The sequence below is a fragment of the Trachurus trachurus genome (assembly GCF_905171665.1).
Source record: "Trachurus trachurus genome assembly, chromosome: 1".
NCBI lineage: Eukaryota > Metazoa > Chordata > Actinopteri > Carangiformes > Carangidae > Trachurus > Trachurus trachurus.
Window position 1 is genome coordinate 29378450 of NC_139891.1, and position 13803 is coordinate 29392252.

The 13803-nt window shown below is 43.2% G+C and overlaps 1 protein-coding gene across 1 annotated transcript in view; it reads right to left on the reverse strand.

Annotated features, from left to right (window-relative positions):
- Window positions 1–11927: 11927 nt before the first annotated feature.
- LOC310995263 (homeobox protein unc-4 homolog) overlaps window positions 11928–13803 on the reverse strand; it is a gene marked incomplete at both ends in the record, with an annotated part of 5064 nt that continues 3188 nt past the window's right edge. The window contains one exon of the mRNA XM_083984272.1: window positions 11928–13172. Coding sequence (XP_083840398.1) covers window positions 11928–13172 — 1245 coding nt within the window. The remainder of the gene's footprint in view (window positions 13173–13803) is intronic.

Sequence of the window (13803 nt, forward strand, 5' to 3'; positions counted from 1 at the left end):
AGTTTTATTTATTGGCATCTAAAAAAACACTTTGTGACTTTTTAAGCTTGTGGCTCATAAAAAAATATATAAATTAATAAACAAATGTTTTTCACTGTCACGTCGACGGAGTTGGCAGCAGCAGGCACTGAGCGCCTTCTATACATATCAGTATTAGTAATTTAACCTGTCATAGCTTTTATTATGAGACATTACAGCTCCGATGTCACAGGCACGTTTTAGATGAGTTGAAATGTGAAGTGTCTCTCATCTCTCTGCGTCTTCTCCGGTGTCATCGACATGCAGAACACAAACAGGTTAAAGCTCGACGGAGTTCATTATGTCTGACAATTTTCAATAGTTATAGATTTTCTTATATATCAGTCAAAGGAGAGGTTGTTTTTTTCTCCACACCTTCACATGAAGTCTCACTAGATGTTGGTGTGACGTGTCTTTATCAGCTGATGTCACATGGGTGTGATCGTCCCGCCAGGTGGGAGACGGTCTCTACGTCATGTCCCGGTTCAACGTCTTGTTTCAGGCGCCTCCGTGATCCAGAGTCGGTGCCTGTTGCTTTCTGTGCAGGTGATTTGGGCATTTTCCCAGTCCAGACTAGCCTGGGTATACCCATGCTGCTTTGTGCGCGATTTTATTCGCTCTGCAAGTCAGCCTGGAAACCATGGAGCCAAACACAGAATGGGGGAGGGGCCAGCAAGACGATGACGACACACTGAAGCGACTTTGTTGATAGCTTGTCGATCCGACATGGCGGCAGACGCTTTACCTTTCTATGCAGCGTTAGAAAGTGTTTTAAGTAGTTTAGACTGCAAGTTTATTTTGAAAAAAGAGCAACGTTTAGCATTTTTTTCCTCATTGGATTTCTGTCGCTTTACATACGTCATCGGGTATGATTGATACGATTGGCTATAAGCTATGTACAGATGCATTGGTAGACATTCAGCTCTGGACTTTCATAAACCATGCTTCAAATACGAAAAAATGAATGGGTGGTTCCCAGACCGAATCTCAATCTACATTGAGATGAAGTCTGGTATTAGCCAGGCTAAATCCAGACAGCATACACTACTCACAAAAAGTTAGGGATATTTGACAAGAACATCCCTATAAAAAGTTAATGCAGTGATATTCTATCATGAAAGCCTTTTAAGTAGAAGGATGCAATGGTAATGTCTTTATCTCAAACAAAAGCTACAGTAACAACAGTGGTGGCTATAGCACAACAAAAACCTCAATGTCTCAATAACTTGATCAAAGTGTTGTCTTGGTCTCATGATGTCAAAATGTGAACATGGTGGAGAGGGAGAGAGAAGAGAGAGAAGAGGACTGTCTACAAACTGTCTACAAACTGTCCTTGAACCAGAACATTTAGTGGTTCAATGACAACTGAACCACTAAATCAGACGGTGCTTGTGATGTTTGTGGTTAATCACCTTGTTAGAGAACAGCATGTTATTCAATAAGAACTGAAACATCGAACAATTGGACATGTGCATTCAAAAGTTTAGAGAAGGTTAAATTAAGTTCACCTGTAAAGGTTATAGTGCATTTTAGTTGCATTCTGAAATTTAATCCAAAAGCCAAACATCATAACTTTTTGTGAGTAGTGTACGTATGTGGACTGCTGCAGAAGAAAAAACCACATCATGGAGTGGGAAAAGGCCAAAATCATCCGTACAGAAAGCAACGGGCATCAATGCTGGAGGCCATTAAAATAAGGAAACAAGACCACAAGACGATGAACTGGGACCAATGGGTCATATAGACTGGCGCACACCTGAGAGAGCGAACTGACAGCAGTGGTTGTTGTCGTCCAGTCAAATTTGGCGTGATGGATCACACCTACGCAACATCAGCTGATAAGACAAGATGTCACACCGACACTTCGTGACAAATCCGTCTAAACATGTAAAGGTATGAAAAGAACAGCCTCTCTTTTTGTCTGATATAGCTACTGTAACTACCAACAGCTTCCACTACGACCGCTTTGACCTCTTTTATTTTTCTTTTACTGATGCAAATTTAAAAATCCATCACAGGTCGGCAGGTTCTCCAGCTTTAACCCACATGGCTCAGGTGAACTGGTTAAAACGGCTCAGTTATTGAGCTCTCCGCTCTCAGTTTGTGTCGTGGGCTGCTGCAGGATTTTAGTTTAGGTTTTTTTGTAATTTAATGTTCATTCTCACTTTTTCATTTATAAAGTTTTTAATGTTCCCACTCTCGTACCTTTGACTTCACACCAGTGAATCATTCACAGGGAGTTGAATGTTGGTTCAATAGATGGAGCAGCTCTCTGGTTTTGACCCTTTATCAAATATCAACAATGCAAAACACAAAAAGGTGCAATTGTTTGTTTATATTGATGCCTTGAGTTGCATTGTTTTGACCTCTCAGGGCCACCATAGAAAGGACACAGATATACTAGATGTGTGCAGTTGTTCTGTGTGTGAGGATCAGCTGGAAGAAACATCAACATCTGCAGCAGGTGTTTGGTGCCCCATTGATGCTTAGACACACACATGAACACACACACGCACACACAAGTCGGTGCAACAGGTTTCACACAAACCAGAGCAGCTTCAGTGAAGATACAGAGAGTGATACGTTCAGATCCTCTCATGCTGCTGTGTCACAGCTCCACAGACAAATGTCATGCTCTGCAGGAGAGACGTTGTAAATATATTCATATTTATATGTACATGGAGACAGTATGAATGTGCTGTAGAGCTCTAACGTATTGAGGTTGGCTTGTAAAAAAAATCGCTGTCTATTTGTCTTCTTAAGTTGTGGCTGTTATTCTGTTGTTTTTTCCCTCACTCAAAAAGACAGATGTTCAGCTCTGCCACTGTGCATGCTGATTTGACATTTGTTAAAACTGTAAAAAAGCTATTTTTTTGGCATTGGAAATATAAAATGTGGAAATATTGGTGGCCTGCCATGGACGTGAAGTGTTTCTATCCATAAATTCAGACTTTGACTGGGATTTTCCCTCCAGGACCACAGAGCAAAAACATAAATTAGATGGATGTAAAGGACGAGGACACGTAGTCTTAATATCACATTTACAAAATGATGATCTAATCTGCTAAACAAAGTGATTAAACTTAAAATAAAGGTGACTTCAAATATTATTGTTGCTTATTATTGTAGCACACAACTTTAGGGATACATACCTCCAGCTCCAACTATGCACTTAAGGACCTGAAATGTTAAAAGTCGTCTGTCAACAACATTTTAATTTGAAGATAATGTTGTTTCAGGTCGGTATGGACGGTTATTTGATTTATCCTCAAGGTGAATTCTAAATTTGCAGTGTCTATAACCTTAAACCTGACATTCAAGTGTCCTGAGTGATTCATCTGAGATGTTTTAAAATCTACTCCTTCGTCTGAGCTGCACAAACAGTATCGGTGTGAAAAACCCTCTGCCACAAACTGTACGAGCAGCTCACACTAAAGCGAGCTGCTTGGGTCCAAGTATGAGAATTTTTTTTTTTCATGTGTTAAAATCATGTTGGAAAGTGAAGTCATGAAAGTCATGAATTTTGAAATCCAATAACTATTAATCCGGTTCTCCAGGTTGAGTTGGAGGTGCTGCTGCTGCTGCTGCTACAGGCTAATAAGCATATGGGGCTGAAAACAACTGAGTCAGCACTGATTGACTGCTGGGTTTTGATTTAACCAAGGACACACACACACACACACACACGGACACACACGGACACACACACACACACACACACACACACACACACACACACACACACACACACACACACACACACACACACACACACACACACACACACACACACACACACACACACACACACACACACACACACACACACACACACACACACACACACACACACACACACACACACACACACACACGGACAGTTTTGCATTTTAAAACTTTTTAGCAGAGCTCCAGAAATCACTCCCCCGTAATGTAAAACATGAGCGCTGTGCTTGTCCTGACGCCGGGTTGAGTCAAGAGTCAGGCTGGAGGAAATAAGTCCAAGTATTTTCATTTTAAAGGAGTCGTCCACCTATTTCACGTTTTCACACATCCACCTGTTGTGTAATTTCTCCTCTCCCAAAGTTTGAAAACTTAAACTTTTTGCAGCTTTAACTTTAACGTCTCTGTGTGAGGGTTTGAAAGAAGATTGTTGAACTGCATTATGGGAAATGAAGGATGCAGCGTTTTTGGAGTGAGAAACTAAAAGTCAGGATGTTTTAGATGTTTTCATATTTTTGTTGTTGTTTTAAGCGTCTTCATGAGTCCGCCAACTTTTTTAAGGTGTGTAGCTAAAATGTTGGACTGGCCCTTTAAATTCTCACCTGCAGCAGTGACATAACTTCAGTTTTGACATGAGATGAGCTGATGAACATGTGATGTGCTTTTACAGATTAAACCACACAACAGTTTAAGTGGAAATGCTGCTTACATCATTAATATGCCATTTTAAGCATATTTGTACTTAATTGTGCTCATACTGTATACTCCGTTGCATTTCAAACAGAGATAATGTATTTTAAACTGTAGTAGTTTTATCTTGTGGCGGCTTCAGAGACATTGTAGCTTCAAACATGTGATGAAATATGACACATTTATAGACTCTGCACTATAAAATAAAGCTGTTCAATTGATTGTTTACACATTATTGCACCGGTGCAGAGCCTGAGACCGCTATAATATTACATTTCAATTCAATGCAATTCACTTTTACTTTGCTTTTACTTTGCAATTCATCATTTTACAAACATTAAATAAACCAGAAGTTAGCAGAGAGTTTGAGCAGCTACAAAATGTGAAAGTCTTTGTTTTTTTCTTCTCATAAAAGTTTTAATTTGACAAGTCTGTTATTGTTTGTGTTTATATTGAGAATTTTTTGGCCTTTGTATTTTCTAACACTGTACTTTTTCATCAATTTCAACACAGGTGTTTGACCAGTGATGTTCACCATCATGGACACTTCCATCACCACCATGTGTTCCAGATGTGAGGCCTTTTTTTTTTAACACATGTGAAGCCCAGAGAGAGAAATACACTGTACCTAAGGTCAGTAAATATTGATGATGATCAATAGGTGATGAAATAGTTTAGTAGTGTGCTTGAATCTTTTTGTCAGGACGTGTAGCCTATCTGTCACTTTTACGCTTCAGTTAACCTCAATCAGCTGGTGCCAGACCTCTATTGAACAATTTGTCTCTCATATAAATAACACACCATCTCTACACGAGTGTGTGTGTGTGTGTGTTTAACTCTGTGATGCTGAATCAATGCGACACCTCAGGGATGGCACAGTGGATAGGGAAGAGGAGGAGGAGGAGGGTCAGGCTCGTTCTTCAAGCTTTTTAATATGTATATATATTTTTATATATATATATATATATATTTATATATAGAGGGGTGTGTGCGAAATAATACCCGCTCATTAGGAGCGCGCCGGCTCCTTGGTTAATTCATCCTGGACTGTCACGGGCCTGTGTACGACCCCCGGGTAACACATAAATCACGCGCAGAACCAACCGGTGGAGCGCGCGGAGCCTCATGCCCCTAACGCCGCTGATTTATCAACCAAATTACTGCGAGTCCTGCTCGGCCCCGACGCTTTGGCGAGGAAATCACCGACTAACCCCTGAGCGAACCGATTTATTGAAAAGCTGTCCCCCTCCACTTCCATCTCTACTACCCCCCCTCCTCCTCTAGCCCCTCCCCGCCCTGCCCCGCTCCCCGCGTGTCACTCCACTCATCTCTCACTGACTTAATTAAAATCTATCCCGTTGGCTCGTTGGCATTTATTACAACCACTGGGCTGATGAAACAAAGAACACGACACAACCAAAGCTGCTTTACGTCCATAAACGTTCATTACACCACAACACACACACCCTCTCTCTCCTCCAGACTGTACTTACTGGCATTTATACAAGGTGTGTGTGCATCTATACACACAGGAGGGATTTGGGGATTTTAGAATTAAAAAACCAACAACAACAAACTATTAAGTGAAAATTAACCCCTGGCTTCCTCCTCTATTGTTTGCTGAGCCACAAACCCTCCAAGTCCTCCATGTGGTAAAGTTAAAAGTTGATTATGTTTATTCTTTCTTTATCTTTTTTTCCCTCTGACCTTAAATTAAAACCAAAAAACATTGAGTTGTACTGAGGCACGTTTGATAAAGGTGGGAAATCGAGGCCAGGAAGCCTTGTTGTTGCACCAAATAAAGGAATATTTCATGTTTTAGTACTTGCACAGGGTAAAAATAAATAAATAAATGAAAATAAATTGTCATTTAGTCGCCAAAGTGAAAATCACATTGTCACCTCTTCAATCTACAAAGTTGAGTGGTTAATAGTGCTTTACAAAGTAATGTGAAGACAACCATATTGTGTATTTGACTGTATTATAGGTGCATGAGAGGTCATGTGACTTAAAATCCGGTTTAAAAACAGTCCCTCATGAAGATCCAGATGTGTTTCTGTCCAGCGGCCTCACACAGAACATCAGGATTAAAAGAAAAAATAAATAAAGCAGCTGCACTTATGTAGTTATTTCAGGAGTGACGACGCCCTGAACCTGGACTGACAGGATGATGAAGTATTTAACTCTTAGGTTTCTCTAATACCTCCAATTAGCTTCACCTCTAATTAGTTTAAGCAGCAGAGCAAAGATTCCCACTTTTAATGGGTAATAAGGGTAATTGATTTTAAAGTGGTTTGGTGATCAGGTGATTATTAAATAAAATTAGCCGAGGTTGGAGCCATTAAAACAAAACATAAAAAAGTGATAATTTAAAGTGAACTTTCCTCACAGATGTAAAGTCTGGAGCTTCATCTGTAGTCAGTGAGGAAAGACTCTTAAATAGAGAGTCATAAAGTGTTTTAGAGTGGTGATGAAGACCATGAGATGTGGTTGAAAGCTCCATCTGTCTTCGTGTGTTTGTGTTTGTGTGTGGTTAAGATTTAGAAACTTTTATTATCACTTAATAAAAGACACTCAGAGTAAAACTGTTAGATGAAGTACTAAACGACACATTTTTGCATCATGGATCTTCCATATAAAACCAATGATGATAAAAAAAATATATAAAAATACCACCTTAAAAGTTTTAATTGGGGGGTTGGACTCAATTTATATATGTGTGTGTGTGTCTCTATGTGTGTGTGTGTATGTGTGTGGTTTCTGAGTCACTGGTGTGTGATGTTCAGGGATCAGAGACGTTTAGACCTAATGAGAGAAGCTGCTGAGTTACTGGTCATGATGTGGAGTCAGAGAGGAGGAGGAGGAGGGGTGAGGAAGGGTGAGGGTTAGGGGTGGGGGTGAGGGTTATGGGGGGTGGAGGGGAGGGGGGTATTAGGTTCTTGAAATTACGTCGATAATTAATTGTGCAAATTTGTTTCTGCTAAATAAAAAATAACACGTATTGAAGAGCTCAATTAGCGCTAATTAATCCTGCCTCTAAATTGCGCTAAAGTGGATAGGACCCTCTTCTCCTTCTTCTTCTTCCTCCTCTTCTTCTTTCTCCTCCTCCCTTCTCCTCCTTCATCTCTGACATTATTTCTGATTCTTTCCAACCTCAGGGCTTTCTCTTCTCCTCCTCCTCCTCCTCCACTCTTGGAGGTTACAGCAGCCATTGGACTCTCTCCTCCTCCTCTCTCTCTCTCCACTCCTGTTTTTTCTCCTCCTCCTCCTCCTCCTCCTCCTGAGAATTGGAAATGGGGGGATGGAGACGGGGAATGTGGAAGGTGCTAAATTAGCTGGCTGATCCGCGCTCATTGCCGCATACACATCCCCCTATTACCGCGCCCCGGCGCCGCTTAATATTCCGGGCATGGCGGCCGCGTCTCGATAGCAGATTTATCAAATGGGAAAATGAATGTATGATGATCAGTTAAATTGAAAATCAGCGCCCCGGTGACAGGCCGCGCTGACACCTCGGTAATTAGAAAGAAAAATGATGGCGTCCGAATGCATAATAGAGCAAAAACAATTTACGCTATCCCCCCACGCCGTAATGATCGCGCGCTCAAATTGAAAATTTCTCCCGGTTGAAATTGAATTCATAAAGTGTGATGCATGAGCGGCACGCGGACACAGCGGGAGGGCCCGCGGGCCCGGGGCCCCGGTCCGAGTCCGTGCGCTTGATCGATTGGGTCGCTTCCGTTTCTGGAGCCACCGAAAACACACTCACCCCCTACCTCTCTCTCTCTCTCTCTCTCTCTCTCTCTCTCTCTCTCTCTCTCTCTCTCTCTCTCTCTCTCTCTCTCTCATCCTCACCCACTCAGAGGCCACTCAGTGTTTGTATTATGTTGTAACTCCATTAGATAGATAGATAGATAGATAGATAGATAGATAGATAGATAGATAGATAGATAGATAGATAGATAGATAGACTTGACACATGTTAAAAGCTGCATCCTATGTCCAAAGAAAGACAGAGAAAGGGGGTAGAAGAAAGAAAGAAGAAAAGAGAGAAAAAAGAGACTGAGAGAGGGGGTGATAGAAAGAGGTAGATAGAGTGGGGTAGAAAAAAGAAAGAAAGAAGTAGGCTAAAAGACAGAGAAAGGGGGTAGTAAGAAAGAAAGTAAAAAGACAAAGAGATAGATAGATAGATAGATAGATAGATAGATAGATAGATAGATAGATAGATAGATAGATAGATAGATAGATAGATAGATAGAGGCCCTTTCTCTCCCACATTTGCAGCCTTATAATGATTTCCCTCTGTTTTGACACGTGCACTGCAGCTCTGTAATTAATTTACAACTCTGAGAAGTCGTTTTTCTTAAAAGAAAAAGAAAGAGAAAATGGAAACACCAAACAAAAGCTCCTGAAACGACCATATAATGTTTTAATAATAGAGTTTATCTGCAGCTGAGATAGTCTGAGTGTCTCTGCTGTTTGAAGGGGGGGGGGTGATTTAATTATTTCCAAATTAATTAAAGCTACTGACACATATTAACTCTGTCCCTCTGCCTTTAATAAAAGTGGCAGGTTCAGATAAACACGCAGTGAGATTTAAAAGTTGGGCTGAGTATACATATTGTGATTTTTTAACATGTTGGTTCTTTATTTGGCTTCTTAAAAACCAGTTTGACAGTCTGAGCCTTTACTTCTGTCTCTGTGGGAGGTCAGAGTGTGTGTCTATAGGTGTGAGGCTTTAATAGGCCCATGCACCTATAGGCTCATGTAGTTTATTTATTTAATCATAGACACAGAGTGGTCACACTTCTCCAACAAAGAGCCATCACACACATACACACACACACCATGGGCCCAGTGCACAGGCCTGCATGTGCTCAGAGAGATAAAACCTATATTTTCTAATTAATCGCACTCTTGAAACTAACCGATTATAATAAAGCGTCACCCCCCCTCTTCCTCCAAAAAAAAGAAGGAAGAAGAAAAGTAGAAATTTCACACAGCGCACGCGGAATGAACGATTTAATGTGATTGTTTCGGTCGAAGGGGACGTTTCCCGAGGCCTTATGGGAAAATAATGTCCTTATGAATTAAATAATAGGGTTATTACTTTCATTGATTTTAGCTGTCTGGGAATTTAGTGTTCAGCCTCGGCCTTAACCCATCCTCCTCCTCCTCCTCCTCCTCCTCCTGCTCGTGCTCCTGCTGTTTTTCACTCTCGCTGCCTCCTCGTGCTCTTGTCTAATTATTTTCCTATAAGCCCCCCGCTTCCTACAGCGCAAACAGCAGAGTCACCCAGCGAAAATTATGTAAATATTATTAAAGGGACTCAGGCACGGAAATTCATTTTAGGTCGGCGCAGCAAAGTAAAGCTCTGTCCCCTCGAATCCCCCTCAATTTATTTGCAAATAAAGGCGAGGTGACCGGGAGGGATCAGGGATATTTAGCCGGGCTGTCAACACCGCGGCTCCTGCTCCGCCAGAATTAATGGTTTTAATAATTGGGATTTCAGTTTCCAGGGAATTGGTGGCGTTTACACTTCATAAGCTAAACACACTCCTTTCCTTTCCCCTTAAAAACACACACTCACACACACACCTGGAAGAGAATCTGTCTTTTCTCATGTGTCCTGTCCCTATCCACAAGTTTCCCAACGTCCTGGTCAAACCCGGAAGCCGATAGGTTATTGCATTTCCGGTGGAATTGTCCTACGTTCTACTACGTTTCCATGGTTTTCAGTCGTTTGTTGTCATAGTTATAGCGGTAAACGCGTTGATCTATTAACGCTGGCTTTTTAATACGGAGGTCAATTTGTGTGATAGGCTATCCATTGTTAAAAGCTGGTGTGATGATCCATGAGTTTTACAGATTTTCATTGAAAATAAAAAATCAATGCATTTACCACGACTACCGAAACCATGGAAACGTAAACATAAAATTCCACCGGAAGAGCAGAACGTTCGAAAAGGTGGATAAACATTCTGTAATTCAGCCATGCTTCACTTTCTCCTACTTTTTATACAACTGTGTGTGTGTGTCTCTCTCTCTTTCTCTCTGTGTATGAGTTGAGCCAACAATTGGTCAAAAAATATTAACGCAAGCTTGGCACATCACTCTCACCCTCCTCCCCCCTCACCTCCCTCCTCCTCCCTCACCTATATCTTTATCTGTCTCCCCCCCGGGGGACTCACAGTCCTATTAGAACAAATGACGAGGGGCCCGGGCGCTTTTGTAAGAGAAAAAAAAAAAAAAAGAAAAGAAAAGGAGAAAAAAAAGGCGCAGGCAGGCGGGCGCGCGCCTGTCTTATTATGTGCGACACATGATCAATAGGGCGATAACGCAGCAACATCAATATAAGCGACAGAACAATGAGGGATATCATCGAACATCTATCTTAATATAGCCGACTACAAGGGCCGTCTGACAACCGCGGCAGCTCATGAAAATTCCGCCCCACGAATCTACCACCATCTCCCCCCACCCCACTCCCCCCTCCTCAATAGTCTATGCGCACTCACGCACACACACACATATACACACATACACACGCAGACACGCACACATACACGGTGCAGCTGGCGCGGCTATTATTTTCCCATTTCAATTTGACACCCCTGCCTTTCATGCTAATTCTATTATTGTAGGAAGTTTATGTGATTCCATATCACTAGAAATCGGTAATGTCTAATAACCCTTTGGGCTGAAAGGAGGGAGGAAGAAAAAAAGAAAGAAAAAAAAGAAACTGCCTCGAGACCCGCGCGGCAGCCAGTGGGAAAATAATTACTTTCATATCAAAACTCAGCAGGAGGCGCAGGGTCCTATAGCCCGCGGCCACTAACCTCATTCCAGCTCGGCCTTTCAAATGAATAAATTTGTTAAAGCAATAAATACAAACAGCCACAGACGGACTTGAGCCGCAGCTCCGGCTCACTACACAGAGGAAGAGGGGGATTTATCAGCTGTAACACGACAAAACTCCAGCCGCCATGATCCCCCCCCAGCCCCTCCACCCTCCATCCCCTTCAACAGGCCCTGCAAAAGACAGTGTTTCAATTTAAACAATAACTTTATTTATCAAAATGTTTACATATAAATATCATTTTCTTGTTTGTTTGTTTGTTTTTTGTGTTTTTTTTTTTGTACAATATCTGAGGATTTTCGTTGTGTGTATAAGATTGAAGTTGTTATTGTCGCCTATTTCTGTTACAAGTTGGTCACCAAAAAAAGAGAGGGAGAACCTGCTGCTAAAGGTGTTGGGGGCCTAAAGCCTGAATATGAAGAAGAAGACAACCACAGCTTCTGTTGTTGTGTTTTTTTTTTTCTTTAAGGGGGGAGGCCATCTGGATTGATCACACATTATGATTAAAAAATAGATGAGAATTAAGTCTCCTGATTCCTGATATGTTTTAGAGTGTCTCAGCAGAGCTTTGGGAATGTTTGAATAGTCTGAGCGGTCGTTCCTGGTCCTTTGTTTATGTTTGCTCCTTTGCAAAGTGTTAGTCCATATCGACATCCTCTCCATCTGTTCCGGGTGTTTCTTGACAGTCTGTGTTTGCCTTGAGACACTCGGAGAGGTCTGGAGACGCTCGCTCCTCTCTTGCATCCTCCTCGGCAGCTTGGCAGCCATTGGCCACCGCCACCGCCGCCGCCGTCGCCGTCGTCGCCGCCTCCGTTTGAACTTTGGGCCCCCTCCTCTCGTCGCCACTGTCACTGGAGTGCGTGGAGCTCAGCCGCCTGGCCAGAGCCGCCGTGTTGGGTGGAGGCGACGCGGGGAACCTTCCCTCGGTGCAGTCGCCACCACCACCACCACCACCACCGCCGCCGTCGCCACCGCCACCACCACACTCGTCCACGTCCGTGCCATCCACCCTATTGCTAATGTGGCCGTGGCGACGCTGCGTGTTGCTGCTGAGCTCCATATGATCCGAGTTCAGAGGCTTCGTCGTTGTCGTGACGAAGGCGGCGGAGAGGTCTGAGGGAGCCGGGCTGCCCTCGCTTGGCACGCACCTCTGTCCCAGGCTGAGCCGGGCGCCGTTGTCCTGACACGGCGCGGCCTTCAGCGCCGCCTGGGGCACGAGAAAGCCCAAGGGCTGATGGGTAATGGGGTAAAGCAAGAAGTGACCTTTACCCACCAGCGTCCTCTGACTGGGCGAAAGCGAAGGGAAGTCCAGCTGAGCCTTCCGCCGCGGCGTGGCGTCGGAGAGGAGGCTCTCCACGCTGAAAGGGTTTCTCTTCTGCAGCGCCGAGGAGCCGTGCGTCGTGCCGCCGCCCGGAGAGACCGGCTCCCGTTCCCCCGCCGCCGCCGTTCTTTGGTTTGGGTGGTTTTGTAGCGAGTGGCCGAAGTCGTCGTGCCTGGTTTGGTCACAGCTGGATTCGGTTTGGTGTTGTCCTCCTCCCTTCGTCGCTGGCAGTTCGATGTGAATAGTCCCGTTGACGTGGCTGTTCGGCGTCGGCTGCTGCTCGCTGTCGGTGAACTGGGAGACGCCGCTGTCGCTCTCCGAGCCGCCGGGCGTGTGGAAGCTGCTGTCGCCGGCCAGGAGTTTGTTCTGCGACTTCAGCAGCTTCCTCTCCTGCTTCCGCTTCTTCTTCTCCGCCCGCTCCCGGTCCCGGCGCGCGATCTCCTCGGGGTCCATGGGCTCGCCGCTGCACGTGGTCGGGTGGGAGTTGTGCGCAGGCCGACCCGGACCTTTCTTTGTGTTCTCCTTTTTTCTCCATTTAGCGCGTCGGTTTTGGAACCAGACCTGCACACACACACACAGAGGTGGAAAATTGGCACATGAGACGAGTTTAATCTTCTTTCCATCGGTTACTGAGGCTGATGCTGAAATGATTATTCAATGAATCATTTAGTTGATTGGCAGAAGTTATTGTGAAGGTTTATTAGTTATTTAAATTGTCTAATGAGGGAAAAGTGTTAAAGATTAGCTCGTTGTAGCTTCTCTGATCACATGCTCTGTTTTTTATTATGGCTATAAATTCAATATTTTTTGGCTCTCTGACTCTTGGTTGGAGCAGAAAAAGCAAATTCAAGATGTCACCTGCCTGGGCTCTGGGGAGTTGTGTTGAGTATTTTTCAACATTTTCTGATTTATATAGCAACATACAAATAATGGATCAATTATAGGACAATAAAATAAAATGAAAAAAAAAAAAAAAAAACTGGTGAATTCAGCTGCAGTTGGAAAAATACAGTCATAATATAAATGTGGAAAAAACAAACAGGGCATTTGTTCATTAATATGAACACCAGCAGTGATGCAGAATAATATCCCTGCATTGATCAGTAGATGTGTGAAGCCATTGATTGTTTTTTTTTTTATGTATCAGAGATGAGTTGATTAATAAAAACACTGGTCATTTTTTAATGGCTAT